Source organism: Sphaeramia orbicularis, chromosome 8 (genome assembly GCF_902148855.1).
Source record: "Sphaeramia orbicularis chromosome 8, fSphaOr1.1, whole genome shotgun sequence".
In the NCBI taxonomy this organism is placed as follows: Eukaryota; Metazoa; Chordata; class Actinopteri; order Kurtiformes; family Apogonidae; genus Sphaeramia; species Sphaeramia orbicularis.
Window position 1 is genome coordinate 30,445,889 of NC_043964.1, and position 20,223 is coordinate 30,466,111.

The following is a 20,223-nucleotide window of genomic DNA, read 5'->3' on the forward strand; positions in this document are numbered from 1 at the left end:
TGTGATTTATACCACATCCGTGTCTGCTGGGGCTTCCTCATTGGCTCCTGCTGCTTTCACATCCCCCCCTCCTCCACTCGTGTGGATATGTATCCCGAAGTCCAACCCCCACAGTTGATCGTTTCAGGAAGAAGCAGGTCTAACATCGCGTCCACCGCTCATGGCTCAGTGCCTTTAACGTTACGGGGCTGGTTCAAATAAAAAAATTCGCGACATCACTTTGTGAAAGAAATCACGCTTTCTATGTAGCCAACAACCACCAGGACCAGCTGTCTATCCCGGTTTGAGACCAGAAACCATGGACTGGACGGTTAGCAGTCGGGCCCTGGTGTGGTTCATTTTAGCGTTGCTTTACTGCGCTGGACTCCCACAAAAGGTAAGACTGGCTAACTGGATAAGCTAGCTTAAGTTGGATAACAGCAGGAGGGTGCAGGGCATTTTTAACCAAACACATCTTTTATGCTAACTATTAGCAGGTCAAGCTTTCTTGTTTATCATTCAGTGAAGTTTTATATTAGCTGTCTCGTTTTGAGAAGAGTAAGCTAACGTTAGCCTGTTAGCTTAATGCACTGGTTAAGCTAAGTTACTTGAACTCTATCATTTAGTCCGTTTTAAACAGTATTAGCCAACATGTTAACACAGACAAAACTGATGTTCCTGCACCAACTCTACCCTGTGTAAATGATATCCCTGGTAGGATACTGTGACAGCTTTGTGTGGAAGAAAGGTGTTATTGTTGTTGCGCTTAAACACTTCACAGTCTACACACCTGCGTTAGAAAACAGGTGAGAGCATAGAATCAGTGGTAGAGGGGTTTAGAACAGTCTTATTGTCCCCTTCTCCTTGCAGAGGTTAGTGACACAGCTCAAGAATCCAGTCAAGAGAGGCATTGTTGATATTGTGCACGGTCATATGGTGGTATTTTTTGCGGTTTGTATGGTTAACCACACTGAGCACCTCATCTGCTCATGGTCTGTATCAACTTGAGTCTGGCAGCACTTTATTTACTTCATCCTTTCTTTTAAATGTGGAATGAGTTGATGGAAACACATGAGGCATTGTTCTCAGGAAATATACAACCTGAATAGACTCATTTAGATCAAACTGTAAACTTAGAAGCTTTAAAAGGGCAGTTTGTCCTGAACTAGTGTTAAACTGATCAGTCCTGACTAGTGTTCTTCATCCACACATTTCACACTTTTCAACAGACTGTGTTTTTATAAAAGGTAGATATGCACAACCTGCTAACCACACACCAGGAAGGCAGTTTGTGAGTTCTTAGGTAAAGATATAAATTGCTGATGAATGAGATATGGAAACATATGGGTGCTGAATTCCAAGAAAGCTGCAATTAAGATGGGGTATGTTTTGTTTTCTGAGCAAATTTTTAATTAATCAGAAACTAGGAGAGCATACAGGGCTTGTAGCCTATAATTTGAGCCAGGCTCCATTCACAGACCACGATAGCTCAACTCGCTGAGCTGCAGATTATAGTAGCCTTTTAATCCCCTATTATCTCTCAGGGGGTTCTTTTACCTTGTTAAACAATTTGTCAGAGTAAAGAGGGTGAAAATTGATAGGCTATCTATAGAATGTAACACGTGTCTGTATATCTGTGAGGCAGAAGTGAAATGACTACTGAAGAAAAAAATGATAATATCTCAATTCTTACAGGCTATTTTTAAGGTCAGACAATTTTCCATTGTAAGGAGGATGTGTGTGTGACTAAACAGTAGCTATCTGTCTTTTTCTTAGACACTTCTTGAATTATTATCGCGCCAGTCTGTCTTCACACTGCAATGTTAATATTTATTATAATACAATGTTTATTCAGTTTTCCCTCAGCTCTCATTTTGCATTATTTCCTGTTTATATTGGCACATGTTTTTCCTATTTGTTGACAAGAACTGGATCACACTAACACAAGTTGATTTAGTTGAAAAAGTTGTGATCTACACTATCTTATCACAGCAGTAGATTTGCTGTGCTGTGACAGTGTGTGCCTGAACCAGGGTCTACACGTGACATCCTCCCTACTGAAGCAACACCATGCAGAGAGCAGCTGAAAGAGACTGTGTTCAGAGGGAAACTTACTACAATGTATTATCTGAGATCTGTACTAAAGGTAGAATGTGAGGCACACTGAATAAGAAACAGTCTGCCACCCATAACAAGGCATTGGTCTGTTATTCTTATGATAAATATTCAGCTCTGGCACTGGTGTCTTTTGAGAATATGAAAAGAAAGCACACATCCTCAGGTGTAAACCTATGTTTACACACCCTTCGGTTACTGCATCCATCTACAACTGACACCTCGTACATTCTCTCAAATACAAGGAGGGATTTGTTAGTTGAATTGCATAATTTATTTTTGGTGACTTGGTGCACTACACTTCCCATGACAAGTAACCAATGTGTGATATTTCTTGGTTCCTGTGTTGGTTGAAAACTGCACACATGCAAACTGCAAACAGACTGTCACAGCAGAAAAGCTGTTTGAAGGAAACTGAAAAAAAACAGCCTGGTTAACAGACAGTAGGGTTTAGATGTCTGATTTGTTAAAGTTTCAAATTTACTCTTGGTTATAGATACAATTGAGTTAAACCCATATATTGACAACCTCGTTGGGTTAGGGTTACTTAATAAAAGCACATGGCACTCATGCAATCGGTAACAAACAACATGGACATTAAATAGTGAAATAGTGCCCTTGCAGTAACTGTTCTCTAATTAGATTGGTGTTTGATTCAAGGTAGCATCTCTAACCTTTCTCTGTCAAGTCCCCTCAGGGCGTCAGGACTGATATTGTTGTAAACTTTTTTTTTTTGATACATCAGCCTTGGTACCAATTCCAAAACTAATTTCCCATCGTCAACAAATGGAGAATTGGAGCACATATTATGACACAAAAGTTTTTCTTTTCTTTTTCATTTAATTGGCATTTTATAAAATCAAGACCCTTTTACAAAATAAAAAGTAAACTTGATGTTTGTCAACATGTTATCATTAATAATAAAAAAGTGGATTAAAAAAAGCTCTTTGTGGGTGATGCACTGATGAGATATATTCCATGTTTTTTTTGTTTTTTGTTTTTTTTTAACCCGCAACTGCTGCAGACTTTTTTTTGATGCTGTATATTATGATGCTGTAAAACTGTTGAAGTCTGGTACCCAGCTTCAGTGCCTTTGCCATATCATCAGTTTTCTTCTGTTTAAAAAACCCTTTGTTTTCTCTGACTGTTTTTTCCCAGCGTTTGCAACAATACAGTACCAAGCAGGTACAGGGGTCCATCTTTTGTATAGGTTGTACAAACCTTTTTACTTGTAACTAATGTACGGGGGTCAAAATTCACCACCTTGGTAACAGCATATCAAAGTATTTGATAACATATACCTCCATGAAATGCTTCTATTGATGTCAATGCTGCATCTGTTGCCATTGATATCTGGAGTATTGTAGTTAGTCTCCCTTCAAGCCATGCCTGGCCTCATTGCAGAACAAATAGTGAAGACCTCAGAACTTGCCAGGGCTTTGGTTTCGCCCAGTTCTGTAGTATTATGTAACACACTTGCGCAACTGCTAAACATTTCTGTGTAAGAGACAGAATAAGGAAATGAAAAAGATTGCAACAATATTTCTGTCCCCTGTAGAGCTCTAACTCACTCTGAGCGGTTAAACTCTGTTGCACAGGTGGCCTGTATAGCACAACATCAATTTCCATCCCAGTCTAGAAATCATACCAGATGTTTGCACAACAATTTGCTTACAAAGTCTATAACCTAGCTAGAGGTTATGACCGGACCAAAAACATGTTAAGATAACTCCCCGAGTGCAGTTGTGTGATGCTTGTGAGTTTGTAACCCAGTGGGAGCAATAACAGGTGCAGAATATTGACTTAAACGCCTGTGTCGGATGTGAGATTACAGCAAAACATGCAAATGTGGAAGGACTTGGTTTCCTTTTGTAGATGGTGTGAAACTGGAAGAAATAAATGAAGACCACTTCCACTGTATGGGGATTTTTTTAAATAGTGTTTTTCTTATGCTATGAATACACAAGTAGAAGGTTATTAGCTTGGTACATTGCAATCTCCAACTCGTCCTTGTTCTGTCTCACATTGATCATTTGTATCATGTTGGCTTTTAGTGGATGCAACAGGAGAACCCAAAGCTACTCTGAGGTGGTGGTTGCATTTGCCTTCAATACCACATGTTCAGGCCTGACTTACCCACTCTGGTAGTTTTAGTGAATCTCTTCAGAGCACTTGAATAAATGCTCAATGTAGTGTATTAGCAGTTATAGATTGGTAATCTGCATAATGTGCAGGGGCCATTTGTACTGCCCCCTAGGGTTCTGTTCAAGGGGATTAGCCAGGGGTGTCGATGTTGATTGATGTTGATCAATACCGCTGTGTTTTAACAGAAGACTGGATCTCAACCCCAGAGCTTTTCTTAGCAAGTTTAGAAGTTCAGTAAGATTGTCGGATTTTCCATTTCCGAACTGTCCCCGGTATTGGATTGTACAAAAGTATTCAAGTGAATCATTTGTTTTGTCCATAATGTTAAACTTCTCTGACCTGATGGTAGTGCAGTAACACACCTCCTCATTGTGTTGAAAACCAGATGAAGGCCACAGACACGTTATCAAGAGCAGAGTTTTTAAAATTCCATCGCAGGAGAGTGGAGCACATATCACCCACAGTGCTGTTAATTCTGGCATAAGCCAAGTCATGAGGCTGTCTAGTTGAGCCACTGTTGTGGTTATGGTTTCATTGTTTGCACTGGACAGAATGTAGCTTTATTTGACTTTTCATAGCTACTGTCTGAATTTTGTGTTTCTGTCTCTGTGACTGTGATTAGACTGGCTTTTTGTCACATATGCGTTCTACTTCTGTTGTATACTGAGTCAATCCAGGAGTCCATGTCACCCATTTTTTCAGTGGGAGTAAAGAGTTCTGGACAGACAGGTGCCCACGCAGCCTCCCAGCCCACTACTCATCTGTTCAGAACGATGTTCCAATCTATTTATCATGAAAGCCCACTTCAACATGCCACGCTTGCCTCATAGGGTATGCTGGTTTTTTACTGAAGTTGAGACAACCTACACGTGCTCAGCCTCATGCTCATTTTGTTTACCTTTCTCCACGTTGCCCTACAACTCACTGTGGCTTTTACTTTTCACTAGGAGCTCATTCAGCAACTTCCCTTCCATTACTGTTTTAGCTTATCAGCTTCTTTTACTTTGTTCTTCAATCACCATTATGAGGTACTGATTCGAGTTTATTGATTTGTAAAGATGTCATGATGGTAAATGGCCCAACCTACCAACCCACTTCCTGCTCCAGCAAAAGGCTAGTTTAAAGAGATAATGACTAAAACAGAACAGGCTTCCATTTGTACGCATTGTTATCATTCCATAACCCTTCTTACTTGGATGTTGTCTGCTAGATCCTTGTCATTGTATGAATACTTGAACAGCATGCCGTATTGTCATTCTATTATGACCATGTGTGAGGCAAACTAATATCTGATTAGTAACTGTGGTGCTTATTTCTAACCTCAATGCATGAACACACACTTAGATCTGAGATGTATGCTCACACATGCCAGATTTTAATCTCAACTTGTGATCATTATTATTTCCATATATTAGACTAAGTGACTTGTATACAGTGGTGAAATATTCTTTTTCTCCTCCATTTTGTCTTGATTTTTTTTTGTAGGGGTTTTGCAGTGCCAGCACAGTTTCCCTTCCTGAAAGTCTGCTCTTTGTATCTACTCTGGATGGAAACCTGCACGCTGTTAGCAAGAAATCAGGCTCTATCAAATGGACTCTCAAAGAAGGTAAGAGGAGAACAGTGGAGTTAAGTGTAACTCGCTGTCATGGTTTTGTTTGTCCGCCTGTCTAAAGGCCCAGCTCCATGTTCAGGTTACATGTACAAAGACAAAGTGTATTTGTCTTCTGCCCAGAAAGAAAACAGTTAGATCCCACAGCTCTTTTTTAAATCGGTGACAATTAGTGACCAGAGCTTCTGGCTTTTGTCATTTGGAGTCCTAATTTGTGTCATGGACAACACGAACACTTATCTAACACTACTAATTTTCCTTGATTGGGTCCTACAGGTTAAACTTTCTACTGTTGCTATTCTTCTAATAATTAATTATTAAAGCCAAAAAATTGCAACATAAATGTTCTTTTTAGTCACAATCTATTTTAAATGTTGGTGGGTCACACACACACACACACACATATATATATATATATATATATATATATATATATATATATATATATATATATATATATATATATATATATATATATATATATATATATATATATGGTGCTAAATATGTGCTGATTTCAGGGATTACAGCTTGTGTAAAAGATCGTACTTGAGTACATGCTGTGGGATGTCATGTTAGACATGGAAACTAGACAATTATTAACTGAAAGAGGGACAAATACAGCCTCTAATCAAGGTCAGAGTGGGCAAGGGTAAGCAGTTCAGCTGGAGTATCACCTGCACACACAGCACGTTCATGGTTACCATGTTAATGTAGATACTGCATGCGTTGGAATTACATTAGATAAGAGTGGCTGAGGTAGGCTGTAAAGGTCTATTTTATACATTATTGTTTTGAAAGGCTTTTTGCAATGGGTTGCACAATGATAGAATGTATTGTTGTTTGCTGTGATTCATTTATAAAGCTAAAATTTCCTAAAAACGACCCATCCTACACAGAATTTCTCCCAGTTTTTTTTCTATGAGAAAATGAGATTTAAAGGTACAATAAAACTAAAGTTGTGTCAGCCAGCAGGTTCTTGTCAGTCTACCTAATACCAAAATCATTAATAAGCAGAGGCTGCTTCCTCCGCATCATCTGTTTTTCTAGAAGAGAGCTTGAATATAAATTTGACCAGTTCTGAACCAGGCTTCACACACACCTGCTGTTGTGTTCCAGCCAGGCAACCGTACTCCCACAAAATGAGGGGGAAGATGAAATCTTTTCCTAAACCAAGATGGCACAAGTCAGCCAAGATACCTATCTTCTTACTGTCTGTGTGTCTTTCCTTGTTGGCTTTGCAAACGCATATTTGTATATCTGCCAGTTGGTCTTAATGCCATCGTCTGCCACATGGAAAACAATCATTTCCTCACCCCCACCCACAATTACATGTAATGAATGCTGACCATTCTCAAGCACAGTGATAATTGATGACCTCTCAGTAATCCTACACCCTACCCTACCCCCTGCTATTGTTGACCCCCACAGCAAACTTTATAGAGATCAGCACCATCTGGTCCACACCCTGAATGTTCACACACTGAGGGGCGGTGTGTGTTTGTCTAGTGACAGCGGAGAGTGGGGCTGCATGTTTTGGCTGTTGGCCACACAAGTGTTTAAACGCATACGTTATTGCTGTTGCAAATCGTTTTGACATTTATAACACCCCTTTTCACACAGGAACCAAATTAGAGTTGGAGAACTGCTTTTTTGTCCCAGTATTGTAGTAAAGCCCGCCCCCTCAGCCCCTTCCTACCTTTCAGTCTTCATTATTTTGCTGATATTACATCCCTGACTCATCCAGGAAAAGTTGTTTGCAGATACGACTATTTAACTTTGATGTTTGCCACAGGGGAATCCATTTCATTTGGACTTTGTTTTTGCTGATTGAATGTCATGTCAGTGTTCATGTCATTCCTTTAGTAACCAGCCACCAGCTACATTTTCCATTCTTAATTAATGGACCTGTCCATCCTGACCTGCATCTTGTCTCCTTTTCCTCTCTCAGATCCAGTTCTTCAGGTCCCTACACACGTGGCAGAGTAAGTTACTTTCTGAGTGTATTCTTGTGTAATGCACATCTATTACCACAAAGTCTGTGGTAACCAGTTGAGCTTGTTCTATCTGTCACTTGAATAATTACTCGCATAATCGCTCTTGAAATATCTGAGTCTTTTCTTTCTTTTCTTCAGGCCAGCCTTTCTGCCAGACCCCAATGATGGCAGCCTGTATTCACTGGGAGGAAAGAACAGCGAAGGCCTCACAGTAAGAGAAAATAACCATATCACAAACAATAATCTCATCGCTTGTTTGCAGAAACACATAGCTCATTTCCCTATTCTGTAGAAAAGCACTTCATCCTAGCACATATACATTTAAAACTGTCATGCTGAAAGTGATGCACAGTCATTCTATGCATGGAAGATGTTGCAATTATGTTGTCAAAGAGCACCTGTTGCATTGATGTTATCTTATGTCTGTTCATTACTCCCAAACAGAAATTACCCTTCACTATCCCTGAGTTGGTCCAAGCCTCCCCCTGTCGCAGTTCTGATGGAATTCTGTACATGGGTAAGACCTTACTCTTGACACAAAGGGGAAAAATATTCTTCATGCTGGTTATCAACATTTAGCCAGCAGAGATGAATGGATGTGTGATGAACAGGTTTTATCTGGCTTTAACAGAGTATATCACAGTCATTTTCATTCTACTCAAACTGCGGTCATGGCCTCCACTCTTTTGAATTTACAATGGTTAAGGGTAATCTACCACAGTGGCTGTCATTGTTTAAAGGAAGACTGCTGCCGTTTGCCTCCCCTCACCATTGTCTCCATCACTCTGGCTTTTGTTCTCATTCAGCTGCAGCTGCTTCTAGCATAAAACTTGAGATGTAAACTTTGCAGACATTTGTACTGGTTGAATTCTCATCCTCTGAATCTGTCCATTTTGCCAAAGGAAGTTTGTAGTGCAGTTCTCAGGCCACAACATTTAGAGAGAATCTCTGAGTCAAAGCATCCATTTTGTGATACATGGTCCTTTTTATTAAGCTGTGATATAACAGCCACTCTTGATGTTGAAAAAATCTGTAATATGCCAGTCCAAACAGGCTATGGGTTGGTCATTTAGTAACTGAATGGTAACACCCAGTAATTAATGTTAAACCAGTGCACATCAATTTACTTGACTGAACATGCACAATGAGCTCTTTTGTTAAAACTGTAAAATCTGCTGTTAACTCAAGTGCAGCATCTGTTTTTACTGAATCTGTCGAGGTCATTTTATTTACTCTGTGTCTGCTCGTGCACAGGTAAGAAGCAGGACTTGTGGTATGTGGTGGATCTACTGACTGGTGAAAAACAGCAGACACTGACTTCCTCCTATGCTGAGATGCTGTGTCCCTCATCATCTCTGCTGTACCTGGGACGCACAGGTAAATAAAATCCCTTTTTCTTTCATTGTTGTTTTTTTTTTTTTTCCCCTGGGCCAATCAGTTGGCCTTTCTATCATGTGTACCTAAAACCAAAAATTTTCCAAATCCTTTATTTATTCATGGTGGGATCTATTCCAGTCCCCACCCCCAGCTCTGAATAGCCCACAAGATGAAAATCAGCCTTTAATGCTGCAGGTGTGGGAAAACTGGAGAAAATGTCTCTATTGACCCCATAGCAGAGCCTAAAAGCCCTACAGCATTTGGTGTCATGTATTTGCTCACGTTGTTGCCCAGTAGCACGTGCCGTATTTCATGTCACAGTGTCCATTTTTTTTCCCATGTATGAATCCCGTCTTTTGAAACTAAGGAAATTCTACACCCATATGCATTTACACCCAGAAACGGATACCCTGAACCTGTCTTTTGAGTAGATTAAATCAGGAAAGCAATTATTTGTTATTCCTGTATGAATATGTTGTTCCTCTGTCTCTTAGAGTACACAATCACCATGTATGATACCAAAAGCAGAGAGCTACGCTGGAATGCCACCTATTCTGATTACGCCTCAACTCTTCCTGATGATGACACCAAATACAGTGAGACACACACTCACGTGCCCTTTTGCTTTTAGTTTATCACTGACAGCATCATTCATTGTCCTTTGGTCTGTGTCTCCCCTTGAAGAGATGTCTCATTTTGTATCAAACGGTGACGGCCTTGTGGTGACTGTGGACAGTGACTCCGGAGATGTTCAGTGGGTTCAGAATTACAACTCACCAGTGGTGGCCATGTACATCTGGCAGCGGGAGGGCCTTCGGAAAGTCCCTCATACTAACGTGGCTGTGGAAACTCTGCGTTATCTCACATTCATGTCAGGGGAGGTTGGTCGCATCACCCGATGGAAGTACCCATTTCCGAAAGAGCAGAAGCCCAAGAACAAGTTCATGTAAGCAGATGGATGTGACGTACTGGTGTTGACATTTTGTCTGTGTTTTAGGATTTATAATCTTAACCTTTCACGCCATTAACTTGCAATCAGAAAATTTGGATGAAAACTACAGCTTGAATGGTTTCTTAATGTCAGACAAACATTTGTAAAATCATTTTCACTATCATGTATCATATATGAACCTTTTTAATATATGGTTGGGTCTGTATTCCCTATTAAGTGTAGGTGAATGGATTCCTACAGAAAACAGTTTTGTAAAATCTGCATTTGTAAATTATGAGATTGGTTAATGCTGGCATGAAGTCTAGACTTGTATCTAACAACTGGGTGCAAACAAATCTGGTTTCAGCTCCAGTTTCATGCTACAGTGCTGTTTTTCATTTCTATATATTCTCCTCACATTTACTCTTGATGGATATCACAAATAGCACTTTCAGTGGTTGATCCACTGCAAAATAATTTTTTGTCTATTTAGGGAGGTGGTGGAGAACTCTGAAAGTTTCTCTTTGTTGTGAGCATTTGAACACAAGGACAGTTATTTGTTTTTAGATGGAACTGAGCAGTTGTTTGTCTTATGTCTTTCAGGGCCACATTGTATGTGGGTAAATACTCCACCAGTCTGTATGCCTCTCCCTCACTCGTGCATGATGGCGTCACTGTGGTGGTGAGTGAATGAATACTCAATGTTTGTTAATACTAAGGGAACCCTAAAAAAATCCCAATTTGTTTCTGTTTTTCTTTTAATTTAGCGTGGTTGAGAAACGTCCTTAAATATTTGTTTTTGTGTGTGCGTATACAGCCTCGTGGCAGCACCTTTCCCATGCTGGAAGGTCCTGACAGCCAGGAAACTGAAGAGGATAAGGAATGTGTCATCACACCTAGTACCAGTGTCAAGTTCAATGCCGCACTCCGGGAGCGAAATCGTATCAACTTCATGAGAAACTACTTGCTCCTCATAGGTACTGTACCAGTAAATCAAGTCGAAACTATGAACTCAGATAAGTTTCAGGGACATAACATTTAAATAAAGAAGTGTTTCATTTGAACAGTTGATGCACTTTGGTTTGACGTGAGGAAAGACCTGTGTACAGTGTTGAGAGGTTTCACTTCTGTCATATTGTCCCACTGCACCAATATTGACTTCACGTTGTGCTGAGACTGCCCTCTGCTGGATGAAAAAAACCTGCTATAAAAATTTGAAAACATTACCTATTTATCTTCTCTTTGCAATTACGAAAAGGAAAACATTTGCAAACTAAACTAAACCTGCCACTGAGAAACAGATTTATTAAGGTTGAAGCCCATAATCTTGTTGCCCCTGTTAATATTTTGTATTTTGGTCCCTCAGGTCACCATGAGACCCCTCCTGAAGCTCACAACAAGATCCTCGAAAAGTTCCCTGACAGCTTCCCTCGCAATCAAGGGAACGTTATCCCACCCACAACTGACAAGAAAGTAGAGGAGGTGCGTCTCCGCTGACATGAAACATGCATGTTAGACCTGTCTGTTACAGTATATCTAAGCATCTTAACAGATTTGATCACCTTTTCCGCATGTTTTTCACTGTGATGTAGAAGGTGAATGATAGTGGGATGGATGATGGTCCGCCCACACCTCTGCCTGAAACATCAATCCAGGAACCTGGGGCCAGTGGACGCCCTACGCGACCAGAAGCTCCTGTAGACTCTATGCTCAAAGACATGGCCACGATCATCTTCTCCACCTTCCTCTTGGCTGGCTGGGTGGCATTTGTCATCACCTACCCCAAGGCAAGGCAAACAGCACCACCTAGGGGACTCTATGTAGGCCCACCAAATGGTGACAAAGAGCTGTATTAACAGCAGTGAAACCCTATACTAGCTTTTGGTGGACATAAAGTCCTGAGGTGTTGCAGTATCAAAGTGCAGAATAGACCCAATGACATACATACAATGTCATAAATGATTTTGGGAAGGTTATTCTTGAAATGCCGTAAATTACAGCTTACCAGTTGGTCTATTTGCTTCATCAGTGTAATGTAACTTTTTACATTTGTTAAAAAAATATCTAAAAATAATCAAATATTTTTACTTGGCAGTCGATTTGACTTCCAGATGCAAGGGGGTGAAAATTCATACAAACGAACCAATCAAAAGCATTTGAGTTTATACACTAATAATCACTGTTTTCATCACCAACTCTAATCTGATACAGTTTCTGAGGAAAATATGTTTATAGATGTGTATTTTTTAAATTACATGATGTCTTAAACTTGTTGCTCTCCACCACAGTATTTCACTCCTCTGAAAATCTTTGATTTCACTCCCTCTTTCACTGCAGAGTGTACACCGACAGCAGCAACTTCAGCACCAGGAGTTTCAGAGACAGATGGAGGAGAGGCTGGAGCTACTCCAGAGGCAGCAGCCCTTTCCTCCTGCAGACGTGGGCCTGGGTTTGGCCCCAGACAACGACTACCTGGAGGTGGCTCATATTCGCTCTGAATGCTCAGACCACAGCAGCCCTAACGTAACCCCCCGCGCCTCCAACCACTCCAATCTGTCTGTGTCTGAGCTGGGAAGCTCTGCCAATGAGCATGAAGATGGAGGTAAAGACGGACAACATGACCTGCTTTGCTTCACGTCAGAAGTTTAATCCAGGTTTTATTTCCTAAATATAACAGATCTGTGTTTGTCTCATCAGAGGAGGACTCCAACATTGTCAGAGTGGGCAATATAACGTTCCATCCTAAAGAGGTCTTGGGTCATGGAGCCGAGGGAACCATCGTGTACAAGTATGTCTCAGCACAATTTTAACAGACGTTCATAATGGTGTCAGTTGAACACACCCCTACATCACAGTGTTGCATTTTCACTGTTACACCACAAGGGGTCAGTTTGACAACCGTCCTGTAGCGGTGAAGAGAATTCTCCCAGAGTGCTTCAGTTTTGCTGACCGAGAAGTTCAGCTGCTGCGGGAGTCAGACGAGCATCCAAATGTCATCCGGTACTTTTGCACTGAGAGGGACCGACAGTTCCAGTACATCGCCATTGAGCTGTGTGCTGCTTCACTACAAGAGGTAATGACACCCCCTTAACTGAAGTTGTGTTGAAGAGAACTTCATGTAAACACTGTACACTGATTGGAGTCTAACATCTTTATAGTATGTGGAGAGGAAAGACTTTAACCGTCATGGACTAGAGCCGGTTGTGCTGCTTCAACAGGCCATGTCAGGACTCGCCCATCTGCATTCCCTCAACATAGGTCTTCATCATTCAATATAAATATCTGTCACATTATACTTAATTGCTTATAAAATAATATCTATATTACTAAAGTAACTCACCATTTTCAATTCTGTTTTTTTTTTTTTCAGTTCACAGAGACCTGAAACCACACAACATCCTGGTGTCCATGCCCAATGCCCATGGTCGGGTGAGGGCCATGATTTCAGACTTTGGCTTGTGTAAGAAGTTAGCAGTGGGTCGACACAGTTTCAGTAGAAGGTCTGGGGTCCCAGGTACTGAGGGCTGGATCGCACCTGAGGTTCTCAGTGAGGACTGCAAAGATAATCCAGTGAGTAGATCGTGGTGGTTGCAAGTATTTCAGAATATTAAAATGAAACCTAAAGTAAATGATCTGCAAAAATTGCCCATTTAGAGGAAAAAAGACAAATAGTCCGCTCATCAAAACAAAATAATTAAAGTTAGTCAGTAACACGCTGGTAGGAGTCATCGAAGGAATGTTTGTCTGCAAGTTTAAATGTTGGTCTAATGGCAGAAAGGTTAACTATGATATAAGGACTTAAGGATTTCACTTTGTTTCTTGATACAACTGTTTTCCTCCTTTCTTTATCAATTAGACCTGCGCTGTTGATATTTTTTCCGCTGGCTGTGTGTTCTACTACGTGGTGTCCCAGGGTTGCCACCCATTCGGCAAGTCTCTGCAAAGGCAAGCAAACATCCTCCTGGGTGCATACAGCCTGGAGCATCTGCAAACAGACAAACACGGTGAGACTTAAATGTCTGTCTGTTTTTGTAGCCTCAGACCATTAACAATAGTGTGCAACAATAGTTTGCTTGCTTGTTGTTAATGTGGATTATTTACCAGAAACTACTTGATGGAACAGGGTGTCTTATGGTTTACAGTCATCGACATTTCCTTGAAAATAATCTTAATATTTGTGTCTTTCACTTAAACAGACGACATTGTGGCCAGAGATTTAATTGAGCAAATGTTGAGCATGGAACCACATAAGAGGCCTTCAGCTGAATGTGTTCTTAAACACCCTTTCTTCTGGAGCTTGGAGAAGGAGCTACAGTTCTTTCAGGTAAGAGTCAAAATACATGCTTATTAATTATAGTGTATCTTACTCTAAAGATTATATTTGAGTCTGGGGTTGATTCAGTGTCAATTTAATTCCTCACATCAGTTTCAAGGTTCATAGTGACTTTATTAACTGGGTTTCTGCATGTCATTAAACAGCATTAAAAGTCATTAAATAGATTTTGTGAAAATTAAGGCCTTAAGTGGCATTATAAAGCATTAAATTTGATGTCCAGAGGCATTAAAAAATTAAATACACTTGATGGGGAAAAAAAGCATTGTTATTCATGATTTATTTTGATTATATAAACATAAAATAACTGATCGGAAGTATAGTGTGATTATTAAGAGGTGGAACCCTTTAATTGCCTATTGCTTATGGCTAATACACAAAGTCACAACACCAGATGCTTGGAATGCAACATGCTGTGAGCGTGCTCATGCCGTGACGAAAGAGTGGAAGGAATATTAGCAAATGTCAGAAAAATGGGAAAATGCAAGTTTCAGCAAAAGTGGTTGGAGGAGGAACTATTCAGAACCTGGGTAAAGCCTGTCGACAGTAAACCATAATAAAACTATATATAAACTGTATCTGCAGTTGGATGTGGGCATTAAATTTGCTTAAAGTGGCATTATAAAGCATTAAATTAGATTTGCTGATACCTGATTAATACCTGTAAGTAGATTTGTTCTGCAGTCTGGAGAGGGCATCTCAAACGTTATACACAAAAAACATTAAAACCACAGGACGCATACAGGGGACAGATTAAAAACAGCACAGACAAAAGACATGGACAGGTACTACCAGCAGCTCGTTGGTCATGGTTAAAACAGACAAAAACTAAATAGATAAATAAAAAACAGACTAAAATAAACCAAAGTAATCAGATACCCCTAAAAAATCACAAACAAAAAACCTGTTAAAGCATGATAAAAGCATAAAAACATGACATAATGACATAATACAAGGGACACTAAATAAATAAATGATAAATCAGTTAAGACCATGTTAAAATAAGCCAGAACCCAAGAATTAAAATAAAGTGAAGTGCATCCAGGCTTAGTACATGATTTAGTAAATCCTTCTGTATAGTCTGCTTGTCTTTCTTTTGTTTAATAAAATTATGAGCAATTTGAAATACTTGTGAAGAATTAAGACCTTCCCTTTATTGTTACAACCCAAGTAAAATTTGTTGAACCTAATTAATCTGCTATTTTAAAAATCAAATGGTATCTTGAATCACCAGTCAGACCAGCTCACTGCAAAATGGGTGTGCTCTGGTGATAGGGTGTTGGCTGAACATCAGTTTTTGGGTTGTTTGCAGGATGTCAGTGACAGAATCGAAAAGGAACCGCTGGACGGACCAATCGTGAGACAACTGGAAAGAGGGGGAAGGGCTGTTGTCAAGGGTGACTGGAGAGAACACATCACAGTACCACTGCAGACAGGTACAAAACTTTCTCTTAGACTCCAACAGGTCTTCTGCTTCACATTTCCATATTTTTTTTTTTCTGTTGCTGCGGACTTTGCTTTCTGTGAAACAAGCTCACATGCCGTCGTAGGTGCTCAGTGTGTTTGCCATTCCTGTTACCACAGAATAATACAGTCAATGGCTGAGCAAGTCTACAGCTTCCTGTCTGAATTTTTGCTGATGACGAGACTGAGTGACTCACATGTAGCCATTTTTTACACATACAGCTTTTGGTGCTAGTTGTTTAATAGTCTAAATATGATATAAAGAGGTTGTAGGTGGAGTCAAAAGAAGTGGATATTTTTTCATTTGATGTTTGTTGATCAGTCTCTTTGATGCAAACTCCATTTATTGAAAGCACAGTAGGTAGTGGAGGCAGGTGTATCAGCTGTGCCGCATTCCCTTAACATTCTCTATCTAAATAACTCTAAATGGTCTGAGATTGTTTAATCCATCAGTTTCTTTCACTTTCTCTGGCAGATCTACGGAAATTCCGCTCCTATAAAGGTGGGTCAGTTCGAGACCTGCTGCGTGCAATGAGAAACAAGGTAAGGGTGTCATGTTAGGCTATATTCCCCCCTTGTATGAATTGAAACAGGTTTGTTCCGTCTGACTGATAATTGTCTTTCGTTCAATAGAAACACCATTACAGAGAGTTGCCTGCTGAGGTCCAGGAGACTCTAGGCTCCATCCCTGATGACTTTGTGTCTTACTTCACATCCCGCTTCCCTCACCTCCTCATGCACACCTACCTGGCCATGCGGACCTGTGCGCCTGAGAGGCCTTTCCTGCCTTACTATTCCACTTCATCGCAGCTTACAAAAACACAGGCCCAGCTCACACACTGTGGGTCACAAAGACAGGATGAACCATGCACACAACACCCAACAAACACATCACCACAACCTGGACAGTCATCACAAGAGGTGCAGGTCTCCACAGCACCTGCTGAAGTGTTACTCCCTTCATCACCTGATTTTCCAGTTCAGACAATAAAGCCAGAAGACTTGCACAGTCAGACTAATGTCTCAGAATCATCTGCAGTTCCTGTCGGGCAAAAAGAATCCAGTCACTCACTGTCAGATGCTCCTGCACTGGACAATGATCCAGTCTGAACCAGACCACAGTTAGTGGACCCAGCACAGACGGGGGGGCATTGCCTTAAAGCATGGACACCAAAGGGACAGTTGCAGTGCTGGTGAGGACCAGGCCTGCAGTGCCTGAGATCCACCAAAGGCATGGCAGCTGCACCCTGAACCAAGTGCCTTCTGCTCTTCTGGTAAACATTTCCCTGCAGAACCGTCCAGGTCTGTTTCTGCCTTGAAAAGTCACATAACCAACAAGATTTTGTTGGACATTATATTGTAGCTGGACTGTGAAAAGTGAATATTTTATTTTATTTTATAATGTCCAAACATAGTGTTTATCCCAAAAATGCCTGGCCTTTATTGAGGGAAACATGTGGATGTTGATGTTTTTTGGGGGGGGTTGGTTTTATTGTGCAATGTTGTATTTCTTGGTGAACTTGTTCACTGCACAGATACTGTATGTATATTTTTGTATAGACCAATTCAAAATTTGGATCATTGATGATAAATGATTAAATGTGGCCACGGTGCCTTTTTTTTTTTTTTTTTTTTAAGATATCACTATGCTGTGTGGGTACAGATCGTTTAAATTGACTATGCTAAATGTGCTTGATTCCAGTTAATGCTGCTAGACTGCTTCTCTTTTGTCAATCAAGTGACTCGATAAGAGTGGACTGTTCCAAAGATTGTTCACGTTGGCATCTGAATATAGTAGGTAATTGATTCCTCATGATTATGTTGTCAAATAAGAGATGAGGTCATGATGCAAAATGCTTCTGTGTAACTTTTAAAGGGTGTCAAAGTTAATGAAGTTAATGACTTGCACATTAAATTCTAATATTTTTATACTTGATTATGTGTGCTCATTGGTCTGTATTCTGGATAATGGGTTAAATGTGAATATTCTGAGTCTAAAGGAAACTAATACTTCAATCAAAACACTTTTAAATAATTAACACTCACTCCAAGCAGTTCATATCCAGCCAGGGATGAAGACCTCTGGACTGTGTCTGCTATAAAAATATTTTCACCTTTGTCAGGTTGAAGCTGGAGTTCTACTGCCAGCAAGGGTCACTGGGGTCTAATACTCTAGATATATAACAGTATACAGACAAGCATGTATGGATCCACTGCCTGGCCAAAACAGTCTCAAACTATAGTTGTTTACACCCTCCCTTTGGCTTTGCTTACATGACACTTTGCAGTGGCTTCATTAACGCAATATCACAATAATTAGTTTCTATCCAGTCTTAATTTTTGTCCAAGATCTTGTATTGATGGTTTGAGTTTCAGACCGCTGCTGTAAAGTCTTCTCCAGAATGTTCCAACGATTCTCAGGGGGTTTAGGTCTAGAATCTGTCTCATGGTCCTTGAACTACTCCTTTACAAGCCCGATAAGCCCAATGGATTCTTACATTGTGTAAGATTTATGCTGTGCCAAACTGGTGATTGTTTAAGAAATGTGAAGCTCCTCACTGCATTAGTTAGGGTTAAATAATGTGTAACCAGCTCAAACATATTAATCTGCTGGTAGTAGTGATACTTTGTTGTATACTTTTTATTATAATGTCATAATAGCATAAAATCATGATGCAATCTCACAAGAGAAATAGCAAAGTAAAATGAAATATACAGTCGTGGAAAAATTCTTAGACCACCCCTTGTTTTCTTCAATGTCTTGTTCATTTTAATGCCTGGTACAACTAAAGGTACATTTGTTTGGACAAATATAATGATAAAAACAAAAATAGCTCATAAAAGTTTCATTTCACAGCTGATATCTAGCCATTTTCTGTAGTTTTCTTGATAATAACCAAAATCACTTCAGTTCTTACATCAATAGCTATGGCATTGTACTGTCAAAAACAGTGCTTTTAGGCATTCCATGTTTTCTTTTCGGTCTGTTTTAGTCACATGATACACACAGGAGTTAGTACTTGATTGCATAACCATTATTTTTGATGGCTTTTGATGGTCTAATCATTTTTTCTGTGACTAAATATGTCAAGGCATTCAACAACAACAACAAAAAAGTTGTCAGAACATCAGGGTACTGTCTGGACATGCCTGGGATGTAATAATGGGGAAATTACAATGAATCCAATTTGTTGGTGTAAAATGAGGATTATGGCAGAGGAAGTACAAGTTAGAAGGCCAAAGGGACAGTGAGTTGGTATAAAAGGGGATGCAGAACAATACTGTTTACTTGCAGTTCATAATCTGGACACTGATTTTGTTTTTTGTTTTAGATTTAGACAGGGGAAGCAGGCAAATGGGCTCTTACATATTTGTTTAGAGTGGGGACTTGTAAAGTACTTTTCCCATTTTGCTATAGTTTAGTTACATGCTGTCAAATGCACTAACTATACCATGACATCAGTGACGTGCAGTCAGAGGAGGCAGGGGAGGCAGAGCCTCCCTTGTCAATCTTGAAAAGAAAAAAACTTAACTATAAAATATAATAAATGTTGATAGTTGTCAGCTGGTATGTCCTATAAACTCATTTTCTGTTCGAATCCAAAATTATTATTATTATTATTATTATTATTATTATTATTATTATTATTATTATTATTATTATTATTATGTCAATTAGAATAGCAGAATTTCCGCATGCTCCATTTAAATACAGGGAGGAGGCAGCGCTGTGCTGTGCCTCCAGGAGAACTGTCTCCTCCCCTCATGAACTCTGCTGGTACCTGAAGAAAATATTGTGTCGCTGTCCCTCTGTATATCACAGTTAAAATGCTTTCAAACACTCTGATTATATGATCTGTCCTTCCATAATCTGCATAACGTATGGAATGTATTTCTGTAATGTGTTTAGGCTCGCAGATTAATCATAAAACCGCAGTGAAGAAGTCACTAGGGGAGGCAAACAGTACCCCTGCCTCATGATAGATGGCGCCTGTGAGTCCACAGATTCATGCGCTGATACTCTTCTTCGTTCTTTTTTATATACTTTAATTCACCTCATCAAAAATGGAGGATTACATTTCATGTACAAATAAAGGTAAGACCATAAACTTTTTTCATTTTTAGTTTGAAATGGCTCTTTTTGAAGGTTTCCTGTTGAGTTCCTGCCAGTCTACCTATGCTGACTTGATGCACAGCCCATATACCCAGGCCATTCCTTTTGCTCACTCTCTCTATTCCAGTTTCTCAGGCCACCATATATTTGTAGATCTGG

The 20,223-nt window shown here is 39.9% G+C and overlaps 1 protein-coding gene across 1 annotated transcript; it reads left to right on the forward strand.

The window, feature by feature from the left end:
• Positions 1–123: 123 nt before the first annotated feature.
• Positions 124–17,886, forward strand: ern1 (endoplasmic reticulum to nucleus signaling 1). The gene is made up of 22 exons (XM_030141887.1): positions 124–376; positions 5,725–5,845; positions 7,800–7,833; positions 7,984–8,056; positions 8,290–8,362; positions 9,100–9,222; positions 9,717–9,818; positions 9,907–10,168; positions 10,757–10,835; positions 10,971–11,130; positions 11,520–11,635; positions 11,746–11,940; positions 12,491–12,755; positions 12,851–12,941; positions 13,037–13,226; positions 13,312–13,411; positions 13,524–13,723; positions 14,010–14,157; positions 14,350–14,477; positions 15,799–15,922; positions 16,426–16,493; positions 16,584–17,886. The coding sequence occupies exons 1-22, from the start codon at positions 299–301 to the stop codon at positions 17,058–17,060; spliced, it is 3,207 nt and encodes a 1,068-aa protein (XP_029997747.1). The 5' UTR covers positions 124–298; the 3' UTR covers positions 17,061–17,886.
• Positions 17,887–20,223: the final 2,337 nt, after the last annotated feature.